Below are 21,994 nucleotides of genomic sequence, written 5' to 3' on the forward strand. Positions count from 1 at the left end.
CATGCCTTACTCTTCTGCATGAAAGCTTTCCTTCCTATCCTCTTATTTTAGAACAATTGCAACTGCTGCTGGGGCTTGAAAAGCTTCCCCTGCCTCCTGTCTCTCAATACTATGTCTAGCATAACTGGTCCTTCAATCTCAGCTGAGGCCTGAGAGCTACTATAATACAAACAAGGCTATCTACAGAAGTGTATATGCACAATAGAGAAGGGATCAATATACCTCCTATGACATTTTTCATTCTGAATTCCTTGAATTGCTATACAATTTAAAACCTGAAATTAAATAGATTCTGCTTGGGTTTTTTTCTTCTTTAGTAAATAAAAGCATCAAAACTAAGGCAACAAGAGAATATTAAAGGTGATATACAATAGAGAAGGAACATGTGACCTTCTTTTCAGGCACTTAAAATAATACGGAGTGCACATAATTTATTAATAAAACTTCAGCTTAGAAATGAATGAGTGTGTGTGTGCGTGTGCAAGTACCTATATTTAAAATGCCTGAAAATGGATATTATCCTCTGGGATGAAATTTCTCAAGCTTGCCTCCAGCTCAGCATGGATTTTTGGGGGTGAAGGAGTATGGTAGAAGTAGCTAATAAAATCCTTATTTAAAAAAAAACTATAGTTCAGTAACAAATCTTATTTTGTGAGATTTTCTGGCACTTTTTTCAGATGCCTTTCTAGCCACTGCCAGTTAGCTAAGCCTTACTGGTCTGTCTTGACAGACTCAGTTTGCAATCCCGCCCCCTCCCACCCAATACCTCGGACCTAAGACCTGAGGCTTAATATCCTAGAGCGCACTGCATCCCAGACAAAGCCATACAACAATGTTCAATCCGGCATGAGGTAGGAGAGGGCCCTGCAGAGGTGCAATTTTAAAAGGTGGAGGAACAAGACAAAGACTTTAAAGGGGAAAACGGGTAGAAGAGCAAGTCATAACTTCTCTTAAGGACCTGTAAGAAACTGTTTAGAAAAAGAGCTCAGCGGGTTTAGTGAGTTCTTACAAATTCTCTTTTCACGCAGGCCAAGTCCCACATTTCAAAATTGTGCGTATGCTGTAGGTTCCATTGAACCATAAAGCACAGCTTTAAAGCCTACATATTTTGATAGAAATGAGTGATACAGATATTGCTCAAATAAAGGAGCTGACGCATTTATCTGAATCTGAACATATAATAAACACCAAGTACCCATGTGATTCTGACTGGTCTCCCAAAACTTTTTTTTCCTTCCTTTACTTATTATGCCAGACAGTTATGTCTGCAATGAGGCTGTCTACTGCAGGTTCCTGATGAAGCTTAGGTTCTGTTAAATGCAAAAACTTCAAATACAAGGAGTTGGGATAAGAAGAAGCATAAAGTCATACGGGAATATCAAGAATACCACATACAGGATTCAAAATGAGCTGAAGTTTGCAAGCTGAATATCTCAATCTAATAGTCTTCAGTCATCTTTTAAATACTCAGCACAAAAATGCATACACATGCTGAACAAGAGGAATGAAACCACAGATTCATCTTCATTTCAAGTTTTTTAAATTAAAACTGGCTGGTTTTCTAAAAGATATACTCTACTGAACCAAAGTTACTGGGTTTGAATTTACCAATGAAAATCCTGTGTAATACAGGAGATGATTCGCTAGTTGTATAATTGCCTCCAGTCTCTTCTGGCTTTTAATATAAAATGAAAATAAAAGGTCTTTCCCAGCATAGAAAGGCAAACTTGGAACAGCCAATAAAGGTGAGAGTGTTTTCCACTCAGTGCCCAACATGCCAACAACTCAAATTGTAATTGGCATGCCACAGCTCAGTATTTCTCAAACTGTTGTGCAAGCAAAGATTCCTGGTACATTAGAAAAAGGCACATTTGGAGAAATGAGCATTGGGGATTACAATGATGGAAGGAGCTTAATAAGAGATCCCTTTATGCTGAGACCTGCATTATGGAGGTGTTAAAGAATGAGCACTGTTTCTAAAGCTGTCCAAGAGGTTTTACAAAAAGGAATCTTCCTCGACTCAATACCTCATATTGCAATCTGAACTTTAGAAAATAAAAAACTTGGTAAGAGTCCTGTCAAGAACTGTCCTGTCCCCCTGACCACTAACAAAATATAAAGTAAGTATTTACTCAGTTCAAGGCCAAAAGGTTCAGCATAATTCACAATAACTTTCAGAAAGGTCAACATATTTGAGGACCTGTGAGGGAAGATTCCCAAAAGTTAATTGTAGAGGGAAAGGCCTCCTCCATACACTCAATGCCCCCTAGTTAGAATCAAGACCTTGCTATAAACAATAGATGTCTGATCTCATTCCCTCCAAATTCATCAAAATGTATTTATGTGACACAAGGTATTAGCACATTCTATATTTGCTTTAGATATATTATAATTTTGATGTTTTTCTCACCAAACAGGTTTAGAAAGACATTCAGAACAAAGCCAAAGGTTGACAAAGTGATCCTTCTAAAGGCATAGGTGAAGCAAAGCCTGAAAAACAGGCTACTGATTCAAAGAGTGCCTCTCTTCACTCTTTTACTAAAGATATGCAAAATATATTCCTGAAGTGAGTATAATTATATCAGTTTTATTTGAGGGTCACCTTTAACTTCTTCCTGTCACTTGAAAACAAGCCAAAATCCACCCACAGACTTGAAGCATGAAGTTATGCTGGAGCTCTGAGGATGTAAAGTGCCAAACATTTTTATAAAGTAATGGAAAGTTAAGGCTCAGTGCACGTACTTGTTTAACCATACAGAAAAGCTGCCTACTCTTCCAGAGTGGTAGAGAATAATTCAGGAACATAGCTGTTTTGACCCTTGGAAAGACTCCAGGGCTGGAGACAGAAAAAAAGACATTAGGTCATCTAATCCACGCTTCAGAACAGTACAAAAACTGGTTTTCCCTACTGTACTTTCAGAAGAAAATCCTAGCATTTGTACAATTTCAGTTTTATTTCTGATTGTTAGCAAATTACAAAACACTACAAAAAGGTGAGGTCCATAATATTTAGGCAATTTCTTCAAGTAAATCATGAATTTCTAATATGCCCATAAACCTGGGATGTAGCATAGCTGGTAACAAATCACAGAATCTGATTAAATGAGCTTGGGCTTAGGAAAGTTCATGCTATATATCTGATTTAGGCACTTTAAAAAGGTATAAAAATCTACTCTGCCGTCAAACAAGTAATTCACCATTTTTTTAAATTGTATTGGTATCCTCTGGGTTCTTGAACTCAGTGGTTTGAACATCCACATCCTGTTGTCAGGTAGTTTTAATTTCCCAAAAGAAACTGAAGCATGGGAAGAGAGCAAAAAATTTTTTAGTTAAAGATAAGCATTGCTTTAAAGGCCTGAGTTCTGTACTGCCAGGTGTATAAACTATACTAATCTCAAAGAGCCACCAGGGACCCTACTTACTGTAGCAGAAGTAGTGGACTGAAAAAAAAGCAGAGAGAAAGCATAGGTGTGATGTTTCATTTTTAACACACTGGGGTCCCTGTTCATACACCTTCTTTCCATGATTCTTATGATGTAATATTTATTAAAAAGAATTACTGTCATTATATTATAATGGAAGTCTCTCATGCCCTCCCTACTGCATCACTACAATTACAGATTCATGCATTTGGTGTTCATTTCTTGCTCCTGTCCCACTACCTGTAACTTTTAAATTTACTGCTACCAAAATTTGTATTAAATTATGCATCCACTGAATTGGTCAGGCTACCATGGTACATAAAATTATCAAGAGCATTTCTAGATGTGCAAGTAGTGCTTTCCAGCAAAGAACGGAACCAAGGACATTTTCATCCAAAAGTATGAAGTGAAACTATTAATATAAAAAGCATGTCTGCTTTCTCTCTCAGGAATTGTTGTCTGGGTTCTTGGCAAATATTTTGATCTAAAGTATCAAAAATAGCGTCATTAAGAATTATAGATAAGAAAAAGCCTAAAAAAAAAAAATCATGTTTTTGGTCTCCAATTAAAGTAATAATCAGATCCATAACTTAGTTCTTCTATTCTGATGAAACTATCCGTACGAATCTAGATTGCCTCATCAACTGCAATTTAGCACTATTTCCACAATCAACCCATTCCAGGATGGACTTAGATATGACCCACATTTTTGTCTGCATTATATCATTAGCAACTGCTACAATGCAGAGAGCTCTATAACAAGTAAGGGGCTACTACCTTCCATATCATTCTCTTAGATTTTGGAGTAAATGACTACCTAACACCTGCAAACATGCAGCGTTTCATACCTTGCGACTGTGTCTGAAATTACAGTGGTTTTCAAAATTCTAGGGTGTTTCAGAAAAACAAATTTTTCATAAAAGACACTTATTCATTAAAGATAAGGCACATATCAAATTTGACATTACACTAAACAAACGTACACTCTGCAGCAGTGTTATGCAGACCTAAAAGAATTTAAGATCACCCCAAACATGTGGATAACTTCTGAACCAACCAACCAACCAACCAACCAAGACTCATGAAAATTTCCATAAAAGAAACACTGGCTTTTGGAATGCCAATAAGCATAGGGAAATTCAGACTAAACACATTTTTTAGGTAAAATGTAAACAACTAAACAGAATGCTGAATGGAAGTGCTTGCTAATCTTTAAACATGCATCTGTCCAAGAAAAATACCATCATATTTGCAGTATGAAAACTCATCAACTACATTGATTATTTTGGAAATCTGAGGACCGCGCCAACAGGTTCAATGAATGACTATGCAATGCTTCCTCTGAAGAAGACTATACAGTCCAAAACAAGGAAGGATCAGAAGGTATTTCTATTGAGCAAAAGACATGATGGGAGTCCAGAAGCAGTGGAAACTTCCTATGGAAAGATTTTGATGGAATGCTCTCATCCAATTGATTTATGCCACTAGTAATGTTTTTGCCAGAATATTCTGACTTTCCTCCAGACTTTTCTCAGGTTTCACAAACTGTTGATTATTCTATACTTTTTTGTTTAGTTACCGGCAGGTGATGATACAGTCATCTATCTGCCATGGTACAGGTCTGCCTTCTATATAGAAGGCTGATTATTTTTCTCTCTCTTAAAACATGCTTCACCATGGTAAGGAATAAATGACAGATACTATAACTGTGGCTTCCACCCTCTCTCTCCCCACCTCGCCTCCCCACTTTTCAGACCATTTCTCTCAATTGCTTCATGTAATGATTTTTTCCCTTATTACTTCTGCACATTACAACCAGTATTTTGAACTTCCTTTTTTCCTTACTACTTTTCCTTACATGGCCAAATATGTCTGAACTGGGATGAAGGGATCTCTGGGTGTTTCAGTTGCTACACAGGACAGATATACTTACTTACACATGATGAGAACATATATTTGAAGGAATATTCTGATAAAAAGAATTAATTTTGTATCTCCTCTTCACTGTTGCTGGGCTCTTGATAACAAAGCTGCAGGTCTAAAGAGAAGTATAGAATTCATGGTATATAGTTTGTTCTCTACCATATCTGGCTTGGTCAGTTAGCAGGGCTAAGATTTTAAACACTTTGTATATGCCAGACCTCTTCCACTCTTCTAGCTTTGTTCATGACAAAAGTAACTGTTTATATTAATGTCCGTTTCTCTCAGAAAAAAAGTGTTTCGATCCAGCCTTTAGTTGGCAGAATGAGCCAGAACTCAAAAATCAGTTTTTTGGGGTCCATGACCAAAAAATCTGGTCAAGGTTATTCCAACCCTTTCAAACTTAAAGGTAAGCTTCCAAATCCCTATTTAGGGATGTTCCAGAAAAATAGCCTAATATTCAGAATACTGTTGAATATCCCAATAGGCGAATCCAGGATTTTAAAGAGGGGGTGTACAGGAGCAGCAACCAATGCTGGAGCATCAACCAATGCTAAAGCAGGGGCTGCAGCCACTGTTCCCAGCCTTCTACCTGCACAAAGCACCAGAAGACGCTGTAGGAACAGTGGCTAGGCACTTTTTAAAGTCCCCCAATCAGGTAACCACCCCCCAACACCTATTCCCTTTCTTTCCATGCTTAGGGGCACCTCTCTTCTCATTCCTCCCCTCGCCCTCTCTACTAACACCTCTGGCTATGGGAAGGGGAGACATGCCCACCATCACTGCTGTCCCAGCCACTCCTCACCCATGCTGTGGGGACTGACTGCGTGGGAGACAGGCACAGCAGAAAACTGTTTTCCCCGCCACATGCCTGCTCCAGGACTGGCAGGGAAAACCCAGGGTGACTTGGCAGGGAGAGGGAATCCACCACCACTGCTATTACTGTCCCTGGCTCCCTGCACAGCCTGGCTGGAGTAGGATAGGAGCAACTATGGAGCTCCCCCTGAACCCCTGTCAGCTGAGGGCAGTGGCAGCAGCAGGCAGGGAAAAGGAGGTGCCCCAGAGCACAAAGAGGGACAGGGTGAGTGCTGAGAGCTGAGGAGATTATTATCTGCTTTGGAGATTTAAAGTCCCCACCTGCTGCTTCTGCAGCATGGTCCAAAAGGCAGGGTGCAGCTATGCCACCACAACCCCTCCTGGATCTGTACCTGCATATCTGCAGTTCCCATTGACTTCTGTGAGGTTGCTGATGGCTCAGTGTGTCAAGAGTCAGAACATTTTTACTTATGAATCTAAACTGAGACTTAGAAGCCTAGTATTAGGCACCTCAGTTTGAAAATGTGGCTCAAAGTAGGGTTTTTGGGTTGTTGTTTTTTTTTTGTAATGAAGCTCAGCTTTCAAGTTCAGCAAATGAAGTGGAGCAAATGAATGCCAAGTAGCTAGTACCACTAAGGACTCACTACAGATCACTCTAGTAACTAAGCATAGGGGATGAGAGATGCTTAACAAGGTCTTTCAGCAGTATCAACATGAACACCTCATTTTATCTCACCACGCTTTTAACCTCAGCAAGAGATTAATGCTACAAATTACCTTCTATGGAGTTTATCCCATTTGGATGACTACTCCAAGACCAGGTCACTCATGGAGCAGGGATAACACGATATAATTATCACAGAGAATTGGGAAGCAGGACTTCGTTGTTCTATTACTGGGTCTATTACTTTCTCGGTAACCTGAAACAAGTCAGCGAACTGTATGGTGACTCATCTATGAAATTAAGGTACCATTTACCTGCCTAGCAGGTGTGTCAAGTTTTAATATAGCCCTTTAAAGTGATAGGTACTATCAACTGGAAGTTCATTATGTGCCTAGCTCTCGCACTAACATTCAATGTTTTCTCTTTATAGGACTGTAGATCCCAGGAGGTAGGTCTGCTACACCCAAGTCTTCCACTCTCTCTCTTTCCTCATTCCTAGATTAACTGTTCCATTTGTAGAACAGTTTAACAAGTGATATTTCTGATAGCTTGATTCTTTGGGATTTAGTTACAGTACACAGAGTTTCTTCTTCACTAACAAATAGTTTTAACAGCCCATCCTACATTGTGGGGAAACTGCTGTAAAGAGGGATAAGGGAACTTGGTGAGAAGTGAGATCTTTTGCTTCATTTATAGACAGGATTTCTAAACCAGGAGCGAATCTGTAAGGGGACAAACATTCTCTGGAATGTTTCTACCTCTCTATCATGGCAAAATTTAGAGCACAATTTTCGTCTTGCACTAGGCCTGCTTGCAGATGTGACCCACCCCTACCCCAATGGTGCTTTACTTTAATTCTGTGCACTAAGCTCAGTGCACGCCTAGAATAGGCATTGGGTTAGTTAGACTTGGCTTGCCTAATGTCTGTATAGATCTGGTGCTTTAGTGGGGTGTTTTTGGCACTTATCTAATAGTTGATTGAATCAGCGCTAGATAAAAGCACCAAAAACCCTGCTGAAGCACCTGATCTATACAGATGCTGCAGAGCCCAGTCAAACTAACATGCTGCTTCTTCTGGTATGTCCTGTTACCAGAACATTTATCTAACCAGGACATAACATAAACGTTCTGGTATGTCCTGTTTTCTGTACATAACAGAAAATAGTCCTGTTAGGTCCTGTTATGTCCTGCTTCTTCTGGTAAAGCATGTTTTGGGATTTATTTTTTTTTTAATGACTGTCAACAGCCTAAGATACAATACAATTATAATGAAAAAACATCACAAGGGAAACAGTGGAAAATGAGAAAGATCTGTGGAGACCTCACAGAAAACCAGGACATTGTTTCTGGGAATTATCCCATAACACAAACATATGCTCCTGTAATTTTTATGTGAAAATAATTTGTCCCTGTGCAGCAGAGAGAACATTTGACCTAACTTGTAGTGGGGATAAGATCAGCCACTACTGGTTTTGAAACCCCTGAAGCAAGTGGTTGATCCCAAGAGGACAGACTAGAAGGGATGAAACCAGCCTCTAAGTTGATCCTTTTGCTGCATTGATGCTATTAGGTGACACCCCATACATAATATTTTACAATGAACACCTGTGGATAATTTTCAGAACATATCCATTTCAGATTCTCCCTTCTTAAGGTAATTCCTTTAAAACAGCTCTCCAGAATAACCTGTCATTCTGTAATAAGAGAAAAAGGGAAGACAGGCAGTTTCATAACAGATATCACCCACATGGTAAACAATCCTATGAAAAGCATAGCTGCTTAGTATGGAGCTAAAGGAGAAGAGTATAGCAATATGAAACAGTTTAAAGAGATCCAGATCCTCTGGGGCGAAGAGAGAATCCACATCACTTGAAAAGGTCCCAGAAAAGATCCAGGAACCCTGTTGCCTTCCAGTTGGCTCTGAATTCTTTTCTTACCACATTAATTTGTGCATGCATGTGTCAACACTATAATACAGATCTTCAATATGGCTGGAAGAGATCAAAAAGTGATTCTTAAAGCATGAGATGCTTCTATTTCCCAACAGAAATCTCACAGATTAGTTTCACACACTATTTATAACATTTAAAGGTTTAAACCTATTTGCAGGTTAAACTCTTCTGGTTACCACCTCATAAGCAGTGGGGGAAAATATTATTTGGAGTGGCTGAGCCCTGCCTGACCCCCAGACCTCGCTCCCACAGAGCCACTGCAGAGGCGGCATGTGCTAGTGCTGTACAAGGTGGCAGAGTAGCTGCACACCAAGCAGCGCTGGGCAGTGTAGGATGGCAGTGCCACGTTGTTGCTGCCGTCACTGGCTGGTGTGAAAAGTGTTGTGGGGACCAAGCCCTGGCTCTCCATCGCCTACGCTACCACCAGCACAGCAGACATGATGTTCCCTCCACAACTAGAATCCCCCAAGCCATCTGCTGTTATTCAGTTTCAGTTGGTAATGATGTAATAAGTAGCATGCAAGGCAGGGGACAGATTGGATTCTTAAAATAGACTAATCCCTTACATGCTTGACAGTATCAAAACAACTCAGTGCAAAACTTCAATTCACTGTGTTGGTGCAAGTCAGGACATAACAGGACTATTTTCAGCAGGAGAAAGGGTGAAAGAAGAAAAAGACCACTGATGGCACAGGTTGACTCCTCACCTTAAAAACATTTTAAACAAGGAAAAAAAGATTCATAAATGAACCCTGAGGTTATTTAATCTAAATACTGACTTGCTTGGACAGCTTGCTCCCTTTGTAAAATCTCCTGGGAAATGATAAGCTGCTCTATTTTTTCACTGGATCTTTGTCACAGCAGGAGAGAGCAACCCAGTTACCAACTGTCAGGATGACAGTTAGGTGTTAGTGTAATACAAATACTGACAGCTTGGTAGGATACAGGATACAAGGCTTGAGTAACTGGTTAGAAGGAATGCTGGGAAGCACTAATGAAACATTTTCCCACTGCTGCAACGATCAGTTGGAATAAAAACCATTTATGTTGAGCCCATTCATCCAAAGCAGACTTTAGAAGGGCATCTCAGATTTTGTAATCTCAGCAGTTTTGATATATTTTCTACAGAAGTATGTATTACTCTCTACCTCTGTATAAAAGGTGTGCAGTGAAAAGACTAACATGATAATAGAATTCAGGAGTAGATATACACAAAGCATGCTGCTCATCAAATCTACCTCCTGACACTTCACAACTACTCTCTGAATTTTTCTTTAGTACTTTCCAGTTATAAATGGTATACATGATGGGGCTTCCCCTATCACTTCTTAGGTATTTCAGTTTGTTAGGTCTATTTGTTTCCATCTCCTCCCACCAAAAGGTTGTTCCCCATACCCTTTCCTTTGCCAGAAACAAAGGAGGGAATGCAAAAGAAAAACTCAGAAACCTGAAGATTGATTGGTATTTATTCCCTTGAACATTTCAACAAATATTGAATTAAATTCACAACAACATAAAAACCAGATATTACATAATTTAAAGACACACACACCCCAAAACAAAACAGGTTAAAAGTAATTTCATAAATTAAAAAATTTAAAGCAGCTGTAAGTGGACATGTAGACTCTTTCTGGGCACAGATAATCTCAGTCAAACATTTTCCATAAGAAAGTTAGTTTCATGTAAACTCCAGTTCCACTGAGTGAAGCCCAGCACCCAGGAGATAGTCATCAGATTCTTTTTTTTCAGAGAAAAAACTTCCTTGAATTTTCAGGTAGTCAAAAAGCAGCAATGTCTCTTTTAGACTGATTTGACATCTCTTTCCTTAAGGCATAATGTTTTGTGCAGTTTTTGAAAGTACCCAGAAAGATTCACATCATCTTTCAGAAAACACATATAAACAAAAATAAACAAGTGATTCAGTGGAACAAGCCTACAGGTCTGAAAGCTAAAGAGGAGGACAGAGCTGGGAGCCCTGCTTCTCCCAAGGACAGTATTCTCAGCAGGATCATGTTTTGAGCAAAAACCACCAGTTTCAGCATTTTGGCATGTTTTGCCTCATCTCCAATAGCTTTTTTTGTATTTAGTTCTACCACCCTTATGTTAGTATCTCTCAACATATTTTGGACATTAAGTGCCATGTACCTCTTTCCTCTCTTCACAATCTCTCCTCAAACAAATCCTGATAAGAACACTGAAAAGGAACATGATGGACTAGGAACAGTCTGGCACACATCCTAAAAAGAGAACAGACCCAACTACAGGAGGAGAACATGATTTACTGATCAGGGACCTGGTTCTAATCATTCAATCCATATCCTGCTCAGTTTCCAGAAACATGGGGCATTACTCTGAAGTTTACATTCATGTAGGTTGAAGAAAAGGGTAAAACTATATCAGCTTCTCTGAGTATACAGAACCCCAGAGAAAGATTCTACACAAATGTGTAAAAAATGCAGAATACTACTACTCTTCCCAACTCCAGTAAAAGTTTAAGGCAAAAAAGCAGAGGAAGTCCTCTTCTAGCCCCCGCCTCAAATCTGGGTGTACCTGTTTTGATAGTGCATGCTGAAGCAAGGACTTTAGGTAGTTTTTAAAAACTGATTTAGAGACTGGTGTACTTAAAGAAGGCTGGTTTAAAATGCAAGTGACAAACAGACCACTATCATAAGATTGCTATGGCAGGTGTAGTAACATGTTTTAAAGTTTAATATTGAAAAGCAAATGGGGCCAAATTTTCAAAACAAAACAAAAAACCAAACCAAACCAACAATGACTTTGTTCATGATTGTATACAATCACCTACAAACAAAGGGTTCTGGTGTAGGTAAATTCCTCTGTATGAGCAAATAGGATTCTGTTGTGGTTCTGGTGTGAACTGAGTTCACAAGTAAGGCATGCGCAATTTAGGCAAAATGGCATGTGGACAACTTATATAAGCAAAGTCCACTAGCACATTCAACTACACACAACTCATTTGTACTTTATTTACACACCCAAGTGAGATTTTGTGCAAGGTCCATGTGTGTGTTCACAAGGGACCATGAAAAGCTGCACGCATAAGAAGATGGCAAGGGAAGTCCCTATGCATTAAGAGGTGCATAGGAAACAGCCATCCTTTTCTCACTCTTGAAATCATCAAAAGAGCTTTCCATATGAGCCAAACTTTGTTTGTTGTGTAGAGAAGACTATGTAGAGTCCATAGAAAAGGGCTTTGCCTTGCACTCACTGTACACATTTGTGACATGTACATGAGTGGGCTTCCAGCATTTTTTATTGTATTCCTATTGTTATATGCAGTCAGTCTCCATTCATGGAGTTATATGGCAGGCAGTTTTTACCTCTCTCCCTTACCTGTTGCATGTAAGTGCTGCTCACTGTAGTTTATATTGTGCCCAGAATGTATTTCATTAAGTTCAACAACTATCTCAAATATCATGGAATCTGTTAGTACTGTATGTTGTTAGGCATCAGATGAAATTTTCCCCATAAGGCCTTTCTCATCTGAACCCTTTGATGCATGTAGGAAAGGAAGCAGCTTACTGACAGAGTGCTAGCCTACTCTAGGAAACATTTTACCCCAGAATCTCCTACTTGCCTGCCCAAAGACACCGAAAGAATCATTATCATGTGTCCTGCCTGGGAAGAGACTGTTCCAAGTCCATCTGACAGGGTACTAAAAGTTGGGAAATAAATTCTTACAGACCTTTAGAACAAACAGAGAAACAACACTTGCATATTAAAACTACATAAAAAACTGTAAATGATATTTAAAAAATCCAAGAGACAATGGTTACAGATTATCAAAGGAAGAGACAGTTGAAAAAGCAAGTGGGTTTTTTTTTTCTTTTTTAGCAACAGCAATTTTGGCACAAAGGCAATTGCAGAGAGAGAAACAAACAGGCAGACAAAGTACAGAGAAGGCTTACAGATCTACCACAAGCATGCCAGAGGTCAGCACTGAAAGCACAGTCACCGATTTCCCCGCCCTTCCTTCACAGGAGAGTCCTGTTTTTACTGGGAGAAAATGGCACTGACTGCTCAACACTCCATTACCATTTCCACAGCTGAAGAACAACATGCATCTTTCCAGCTTGTACTCTGAAAATCCCCTGCAGAGTCCCCTGAGTGTGCCACACACACTCAATGGAAACTAGACAAGACCCTCAACGGAACCAATAATTCTATCTGACAAACCAGTTAACTTTGAAGTCAGGAGTTGCTTCCTAAAACTATAGCCGTTGCAACACAAGGGAAGAAGATAAATGCATTTAATCCAGCTAGACAGTGTCTACACTGTGAAAAACTGATACATTTAGCAAAGTTAACAAATGCTGATCCAGTTAGTAACATCCCAGATGAAAGTGTTTAGTGTGACATCATTGTACCTCTGTTGACTTAACCAGCTGAATGGGTGTTCAAAAGTGTGAATGTCCCTTAGGCTCCACCTATTCACTCCAGCTAGTTTAGACGCAAGGGGTGCTGACAGACGTGGGGAAAAAAAATACCAAAAAAAACCAAACCACACAGCGCTTTACTGGAAGAAGAATAGGCTATCAGATAAGTGCCAGAAAGCCCTGCTGAAGTGTGTGAGCTATACAAATGCTGGGCAAGCCAGGTCAAACTGATGCGATTCCTCTTCTGGGCATGCGCTGCACTCAGCACCGGGGCATGCCAAGCTGAAAGTAAAAGTGCTGGTTTCCCCTGCACCCAAGTCTGTAAGTACCCATTGTGGCAAACTCATGAGTATTGAGTGTAAACTGGCTAAAGATGAGAGTGCAAATGAAAAAGTGTAAATTACAACCATCTGGTATTCTGTGAGAACCAGATGTCATCCCTGGCACAAACTGTTGCAAAACTCTACTGAATAGGAGTTCTGCCTGCTTCTACCAGGGCTGAATTTGACTTAGCGTTGTTGGAAAGAGGTCCAAAGGAAGTTAAGAATGTAAGGTGAAGCAGTCCCACTACATCTCCCTGAGCTCCCTTCTTCCACCTTCAAAGTTACATTCATTTTGTACCTCCATCAAATACACAGGCTTGGCATGTTACACTTTCTTTCTTTTGTTGATGTTGTAATCAGTTTACACTCGCATCATCCTTGAAGCTGGTTTCAGATTTTTATGAGATTGGACACTGCTAATGCTGTGTGGCATTTAATGGAGTTTGGCCCAAAGGGAGACTTGGAAAAAATGGCTCTGACCCAGAGTTTCAATTCAGCCAGGCACATGCTTACGGTACTGGTCTACTCTACAGTGTACACAAACTCTAATTAACACAATTTAATAAATTACAGATAAACATACATGCAAGCACAAGCCATTTCTATTTCAAAAAAATCAGGAGTTTAATGGAGATGTATCTTGCAACATCCCTATCGTTACCTGCGAATAAAACCCCAACTTTTTACTGCATTTCCAAACCTAGGGGTTTAAAGTTAAATCTCTTTTTCAAAAAAACAAACCCACAGAATCATAAACACTAGCTAGCCACAGACTTCCTGGCCCAACCAGCAGGAACAGGATCCAAAAGGTAGATGGCTACACTATATATGGCTACAAAAGCAGAGAACTGACCTGCAGTTAATGAAGCTGCAGCAAGCTTTTCAGCACCGCTTTTAGCTAGCGTCTTCCTGTTCTTTCTATCCTGCCCTGCAGAGCATTAAGATATACTTAGCGTTTTCATCATGTTGGTTAAAAAGGCATATGAAATCTCAGCTGAAAATGACTTTGGTATGGGAGATAAAAGTAGTGCAAATTTCTCTATTGCTAAATCTACATGTGAATACACATATAAGCATGCAATGCACTATGCTGCCCTACAGGCAATCCTGATGCTTATTTTGACAGTAAACTAACCTGGATGTTTTTTTCACATACTTGGTGCTATGCATATGGCAACATACATCTCTATGCTCCCTTTGAAAGGCCAGCATTTTACAAATTATACAATAGGACTCCCTTTCAGTACAACAACTGAAGCAAAGAGAAATGGGCTGACATCTCAACTTTTCTTTCTAGAAAAAATACAGTCTATCCTGTTCTGTTCCTCTCATGAACTCGATCACAGATCTGTCAATAGGGTCATGGCAGGCATGTAACAACAGATTCAGATTTTTATTTATTTGGTCATATGTGTATAGCAAAACATAGCCTAGCCTAATGTGTTATTTCTTTACTATTTTCTGAATATCTGTTTACAACTACAGTTAGTTGATCTATGTATCTATTGCAATAACTACATCAGAGCAGAGAACACCTCTGTGGGGGCTTGCTTTAGTAAAATGACTGACAGATCAGACTTAGCCTTTCTTTCACACACTTCCTACACCAATCTCTATATAATCTTCAAATATCCCCAAGATGTGTTCAGAGGAATAGTTATTTCTTCTACTCTTCATAAAGGCTAGGTCCCACATAAAAATTCCCTCTATTTTTAGAGAAAATGTTCTTTAAGAGACAGGATCTTTAAATGTACTTAACTTAAAAAAAGTAAAGCATTTCTGGACACTATACCTGTCTGAGACATCATGTCTATTTTTATGATTTCAGCATGACATTCTCCTTATGTTTATTCCCTCTACTCTTTTGCTACACAGAAATCCTACATTAATGAAAAAGGAAACTGAGAAACTCATTACATGTGAAGTACAGTCAAATGTGCAAGTAAAAACCAAAAAAAAAATAAAAAAAAATCTGTCTAATCACATTCAGCTATAATTTTAGGCAAGCTTTGTAAAAAAATAAAAAAAATAAAAGCAAATCAAAGAATGATTTAAGCTAAATAGGTGTTAAAGATGTTTTTAAGCTAGCATTGTAATTGCATATCTTTTGCTTGTCAAACAAAAATAAAACCAACCAATTAGTCCCACTCTGCTAGAAGGAACTGATTTAGTTTTTCCACGGAATTCTGGCATGTAGGCTGGAAATCAACTCTATCCCTCTTTCCCTTTCCAACTACCTTAAATTGCAGTCTTGAACAATGAAAAATTGAGGGTTGGGCCAAATGTAGCATAAACAGAACATTTCTCCTGTGATAGAAGGAATTTGAGTTTTAACCTACAAGCCGGATATCTTTAGCAGTAAAGCACATGCTTTCACAACCCATTTCCCAAAGCCACTGCCAGGAGTTTGTTCTGGCAGCAAAGGGAGAGCAACATGACCTGCCAGCACCAAAGAGCTCAAGAATTTAAAGATGGTTCCCTTTAGCTGCAGAAGACACCAAGAATCCTAAAGTAGCCACAATCCAAAAAACAGCAAGGATCTTCTATTCAGATAGCAGATTAATGAGCAGCTTGGGAGGATGAGGTACAGTACCCAGCATTCAGGCGAACACAGAAACCCAGTTTCAGACATTACATTAATCCATCAGAGGAACCTTAGTGCTACTAAAACTAAATCTGCAGACTTGCAGAGTAGGCCTTTTTACTTGGGTCCAGTCCAAGAAAATCCTGAACTGAGTATGTGTTTACCTAGAATGATTTCAGACAGTGCCCTTGAAAGAACTGGAGATGTCCAGGTCCCAAAGCCACCACACAAAAGAACATATTCAAGCTTTTATACAGCATCAACATTTCACACAAGTTATACAGCTTACATAGTTGAATCGTTTTAAAGCTTTATTGGTCAACAGGCTGCCAATAGAACTCCCCCAGGATCTGCACAAGAACCTCTGACTGGACATAGAGAAAGGGAACCCCAAAAGCCATCAACTGACACATGAAAAAGGAGTCCAAAGGATTTTGGGCTACCTGGCGCCCGACTGAGGAAACTGTACTTTGCAGACGCTGGCTTGCCAACCTAACTCTGTCAAAGAGGCCGAAAGAGTACTGCACCACCCTGCCAAAGAAGGAAGCGGAGCTACCTGGGGTTCTCTCTGCTGAAGTGGCTGTGGAATTTGCCCGGCCAGCTCCATCACTTGCCATGGTGTCCTGCGAGGATCCTTTGCTGTCCTGTAAGATTAATGAAAAGAAAAATAAAAAACAAATCAGAAAATAAAATGCATAAATCTTGAAACAGTTGATTTTTAATCTGGAGCAGAATGTTTTACATATTGAACACAGTCAACTGCGAAGGCAGCCCTCTGGAACAGTGGCATGCATTTATGTATGGAATAAGCAGGGGATAGACCCAACAATCAGGTGGAGGATCCAACCATTCAAATGCTCTTTCCCCATGCTTCCTCAACAGATTACTTAAATTCTGAAAATCAGTTTATGCATCTGAGAAACCCAAAAGCTATGTCTAAAGTTTGAGACATCTTCCAATTCCTGTGAGCAGCAAACAGTTAGGACTTTGTTTTCTGCAGGGAAATGAAAATCACCTGCTCCATTTTAGTGAAACATTTTCAAACTAGAAATGTTGTCAACTCCGTAATACTTATTCTTCTAGTGTTGGCATACCTGTAGTAACTACTTCAGTTTACATGAAATTGATACCAACATCCAATATGGGATCAAACAATTGAGTCCACAAAAAAAAAGTGACAACAGTGATTACAGGATTACTTGAAAATTTTCCATTTTATAATGGCATGGCATTTAAAAAATAATAGGATATGTTAATGAGTTTTTATTTTTGGCAAACACACGTGGTTCTTTTTGTAGTATCAAGAATCAAAACCCTCAATCCAACATTTCAAATTAAAATTAAAAAGTTACCTTTCCTGACAGAGGACCCACTGCTGGCCTCTTCCTTTGAGCATAACCAGAGAGTCGATAACAGTAGTGAGGTTTACAGTAGAATTTACCTGCAGACAGAACAAGAGAGATAAGAGTAATGAGGAAATCACAGCAAGTTACACAGTATAATGCTCCATCTCCATTCCCTTTGCCCCTGCCCTGTTTACCACTATACTCAGAGTAACACACTGAAGTTTTAACTCAAGTCCTTCACTCTCCCTCCTCCCTATAACAGTCTCTTTTCCACTGGGTGCCTGAAAGCCATTTAGCTAACATCCAATCAGACACCAAAGCAGAGCTGGGAGGCCTGCGTGGTATCATACGCTAACAATACAGCAGTGTGTGTGTGGAACAAAGACACTGTCACATGAAAAGTTGGCAGAAACAGTTGTGGAAAAAGCAAGAATGAATACAACTGGCAGAGGAATGAGGGAGAAGCCTATGTTAACTCCAAAGAAACCATCTCTGATAATATAGTGACTACTCCCAAAAAGGAAAGTCTACCTGAATTGTGCCTTTCCAACTGAGAGGTTTTATGGGACTACTAAGCAAGCTAGGCTGTACTCGCCTAGGCAAGAAGTCCTACAGACACACTCCATGAACATACCTCAATCCTGCCATGTGAATTCTACTGCTTTTCTCATTAAGTTACTACCTACACCTTTATCCTAATTTAAAGCAGCTTCTCCTAATCCAGTCTGGTCCTCTCTGCTTCACAGTCCTCTCTGAGTCTGGCCAGTTTTGCTCTTTAAGATTTGGGAGATGTTTGGAAGGCCTACAGCTGCAACTGCAGTTTAAACCCTTGTTTTTTTTCTTGCTTTTAAAAAGCAATTAAAAATGCATTGGGTTCAACTATTAGAAGTCTATAAACACCTTTTGAGAGGAAAAGGTAACAGCATCTCTCAAGCAAGAGGTCCCTGCTCAAAAAAACAAAACAAAACATTTTTTTGATATTGATAGTCTCTCTAAAAAGTGCCCTGCATCTAACCTTCCCTTTCAGGGTAACATTTCTAAGAAACGTATGTGGGACAGCTCTGGAAACAAATCCTGAGACTTTCTTAGTTCCTTGCAATATTGTTTTATACCTGAGCACAGTATCAAGAATATTGGTCTTTTGACAGGTAAAATTCAGATAAAGGGGTACACAGTGTTTCTTTTATATCTCCATAAATGCAGTTAATGTCATGGACTATAGAATTCATCTGTTAACCCAAACAGATAAGTAATACGTGAATAGCTCTATTCTTTTCTCACTCAGAATAACCTTAGAGTTAAATACTGTATAATTTTTAATCTGCCCCAAGGATTCTTAGATACTGTACCAAAGAGTTTATCTGGATGTTCCTAATCACGGGGCGCATCTACACATGCATTAATGTGCTTTTCCTAACGCATGTTAAATGCTGAAGCATGGCAGTTGTTGCGCTCCAGCAGCCTCCTGCATCTCATGCATCAGTGTCCCCATGTTTAAAAATAGTGGTGGGGATGCTTGAACTAAAGTTTGTTTGATGAGCTTTAGTTCAAGCACCCCCACTGTCGGTTTTAAGCACACGGACACTGATATAGGGGACGTGGCGGTGCTTAAATTAGAATGGTTCTAGAAGCCACTCTAATTAAAGCGCTGCTTCCCCCAACGCCCAGAGGACATGTAAGGGTACCTTCCAATGTGAGGTACTAAATAAATGTAAACTAGGCTGCCCTAATGTGCAGTAGCAAAAGCACACACCTTTTTAGTGATGCTTAATGTGTACTGCCTATTTTACTGTGCATTAGCATATTTGCACTTTTTTATGCAATACTTTAATGTGCAATAAAATAGACTACTGCACATTAAAGCATATGTGTAGATATGCCCAGTATAAAGTTGCTAGAAAAACCAAGAAAGCTTGGGTAACAATGGTACTGCTATGCAGAAAGGTCTCAACTTTGTGTTAGCCCCAGCATACCTGGATAAAGCCAAGACTGGAGCTTGCATAATTGCTGGCAAATGATTGAGTAAATGCTTGCTAGAAACCATTTTTACTGTGGCAATTAAGTGAGAAGCCCAGTTTATTAGCGCTAAAACTTCTAATCAGAGGATTCTATCACATACAGGCTACTGCTGAATGACGAGTGTGTAGAAGTAACCATTTTCTGCATCTTTAATTACCAAATAGGCTACTGTTTTGTTTATATGAGGATTTCAAGAGTTACCATTGGCCAATCATTCCAACAAAGCAAGTTTGGGAACCTTCAGGCATGTTTTAGAGGCCTATCTATTTCTTACTGAGAAGCTGGCTTAAAGATAGTAGTCCTTGTGAGGAAATTTATTACTGTTAGTGGCTACTAAGCAGGGGTGGCCAAACTTCTTAACCCAACCAAAACCTTGACATGACTGAAAGCTGCAGGACACACAGCTTTCAAGATGCACAAGCCTCTGAGCCATAGATCTCCACACAGCCTCCCAGCAAAAATAATTTGGTGTTAAATAACTTTTTTCAAGAGCCATATCTAAACTACCTGGGAGTCGTATATGGCTCAAAAGACAGTCTGTCCACCTATGCTACAGGGTCTATCCCAGGGTGGGCAAAACAGAGGATCTGGCCAGCAGCTGGACTCCATTTCCCAGAAGCCCCTGCCTACATGGCTGGGGTTGGTCTCCATGGAGACCCCAGCCCCAGTTGTGATGTGATAGCAAGGCTGAGGTTTATTTTCTGCCTACTTTGTAGTAGAATTGTTGCTACCTTATGCATGCTGTATACACGTTTTCACATATAGTCAAAACTAGATAGTTGGAGTCAGTGCAGGGGCGCACAGGCTGCAGATCACAGCTCTGCCCTGGTCCTGACCAAGCTGCCCCCACTGCAGGATCCCACCAGCTCTGGAGGAGCCCCCTGCCCTGCCAGCATGGCTGGGGCCAGTCTCCATGGCAACCCCAACCTTAGATTCATATATGTTATGGTCAGAAGGGACCTCAAGAGATCATCGAGTCCGACCCCCTGCATAGGCAGGAAAGAGTGCTGGGTCTAGGTGACCCCAGCCAGATGCCTATCTAACCTCCTCTTGAAGACCCCCAGGGTAGGAGAGAGCACCACCTTCCTTGGGAGCCTGTTCCAGACCTTGGCCACTCTAACTGTGAAGAAGTTCTTCCTAATGTCCAGTCTAAATCTGCTCTCTGCTAGCTTGTGGCCATTATTTCTTGTAAACCCGGGGGGGCCCCTTGGTGAATAAAACCTCACCAATTCCCTTCTGTGCCCCCGTGATGAACTTATAGGCAGCCACAAGGTCGCCTCTCAACCTTCTCTTGCAGAAGCTGAAAAGGTCCAGTTTCTCTAGTCCCTCCTCATAGGGCTTGGTCTGCAGGCCTTAACCATACGAGTGGCCCTTCTCTGGACCCTCTCCAGGTTATCCGCATCCCTCTTGAAGTGCGGTGCCCAGAATTGCACGCAGTACTCCAACTGCGGTCTGACCAGCGCCCGATAGAGGGGAAGTATCACCTCTTTGGACCTATTTGTCATGCATCTGCTGATGCATGATAAAGTGCCATTGGCTTTTCTGATGGCTTCATCACACTGCCGACTCATGTTCATCTTGGAGTCCACTAGGACTCCAAGATCCCTTTCCACTTCCATGCCACCCAGCAGGTCATTTCCTAGGCAGTAGGTGTGCTGGACATTTTTCCTCCCTAAGTGCAGCACTTTGCATTTCTCCTTGTTGAACTGCATTCTGTTGTTTTCTGCCCACTTGTCCAACCTGTCCAGGTCTGCTTGCAGCTGTTCCCTCTGGCTTGTCCACTTCTCCCCATAGCTTTGTGTCATCTGCAAACTTGGACAGAGTACACTTCACTCCCTCGTCCAAGTCGCTGATGAAGACATTAAAGAGTATCGGTCCAAGCACCGAGCCCTGCGAGACCCCACTGCCCACACCCTTCCAGGTCGAAACCGACCCATCCACCACGACTCTCTGGGTGTGACCCTCCAGCCAATTCACCACCCACCGGACTGTGTAGTCATCCAAGTCACAGCCTCTTAACTTGTTCACCAGTATGGGGTGGGATACCGTATTGAAGGCCTTCCTGAAGTCTAAGTATACAACATCCTGAGTCCAGGCGTTTCGTAACCTGGTCATAAAAAGATACTAGATTAGTCAGGCATGATCTGCCTGCTACGAACCCATGCTGGTTTCCCCTCAGCATAATTTGTCCTGCCGGGCTCTCGCAAATGTGAGCCTTGATAATTTTCTCAAAGACTTTGCCAAGGATGGAGGTGAGACTGAATGGCCTATAGTTGCCCGGATCCTCCTTCCTCCCCTTCTTGAAAATGGGGACCACACTGGCCCTTTTCCAGTCCTCCGGGACTTGGCCCGTGCGCCACGAGCGTTCAAATATTCCTGCCAGTGGCTGTGCAATGACGTCGGCCAGTGCCTTCAGTACCCTTGGATGGAGCTCATCCGGGCCTGCTGACTTAAAGGCATCCAGTTCTTCCAAGTGACTCTGCACCACCTCAGGGTCTATGCACGGTAGTCTGGCACCTTGCTGTTGCCTCTCTACCCCGGTGAGAGACTT

The 21,994-nt window shown here is 40.7% G+C and overlaps 1 protein-coding gene across 8 annotated transcripts in view; it reads right to left on the bottom strand.

Moving 5' to 3' along the window:
• Window positions 1–21,994, bottom strand: part of MICAL3 (microtubule associated monooxygenase, calponin and LIM domain containing 3) — a 261,969-nt gene that overhangs the window by 79,514 nt on the left and 160,461 nt on the right. For all 8 annotated transcript variants that reach the window (XM_059726523.1, XM_059726524.1, XM_059726525.1 and 5 more), the window contains exons 19-20: window positions 17,431–17,519; window positions 16,635–16,722 (exon numbers count right to left, since the gene is read on the bottom strand). In XM_059726523.1, the coding sequence (XP_059582506.1) occupies window positions 16,635–16,722; window positions 17,431–17,519 (177 nt within the window). The remainder of the gene's footprint in view (window positions 1–16,634; window positions 16,723–17,430; window positions 17,520–21,994) is intronic.

Source organism: Alligator mississippiensis, chromosome 4, assembly GCF_030867095.1.
Source record: "Alligator mississippiensis isolate rAllMis1 chromosome 4, rAllMis1, whole genome shotgun sequence".
NCBI lineage: Eukaryota > Metazoa > Chordata > Crocodylia > Alligatoridae > Alligator > Alligator mississippiensis.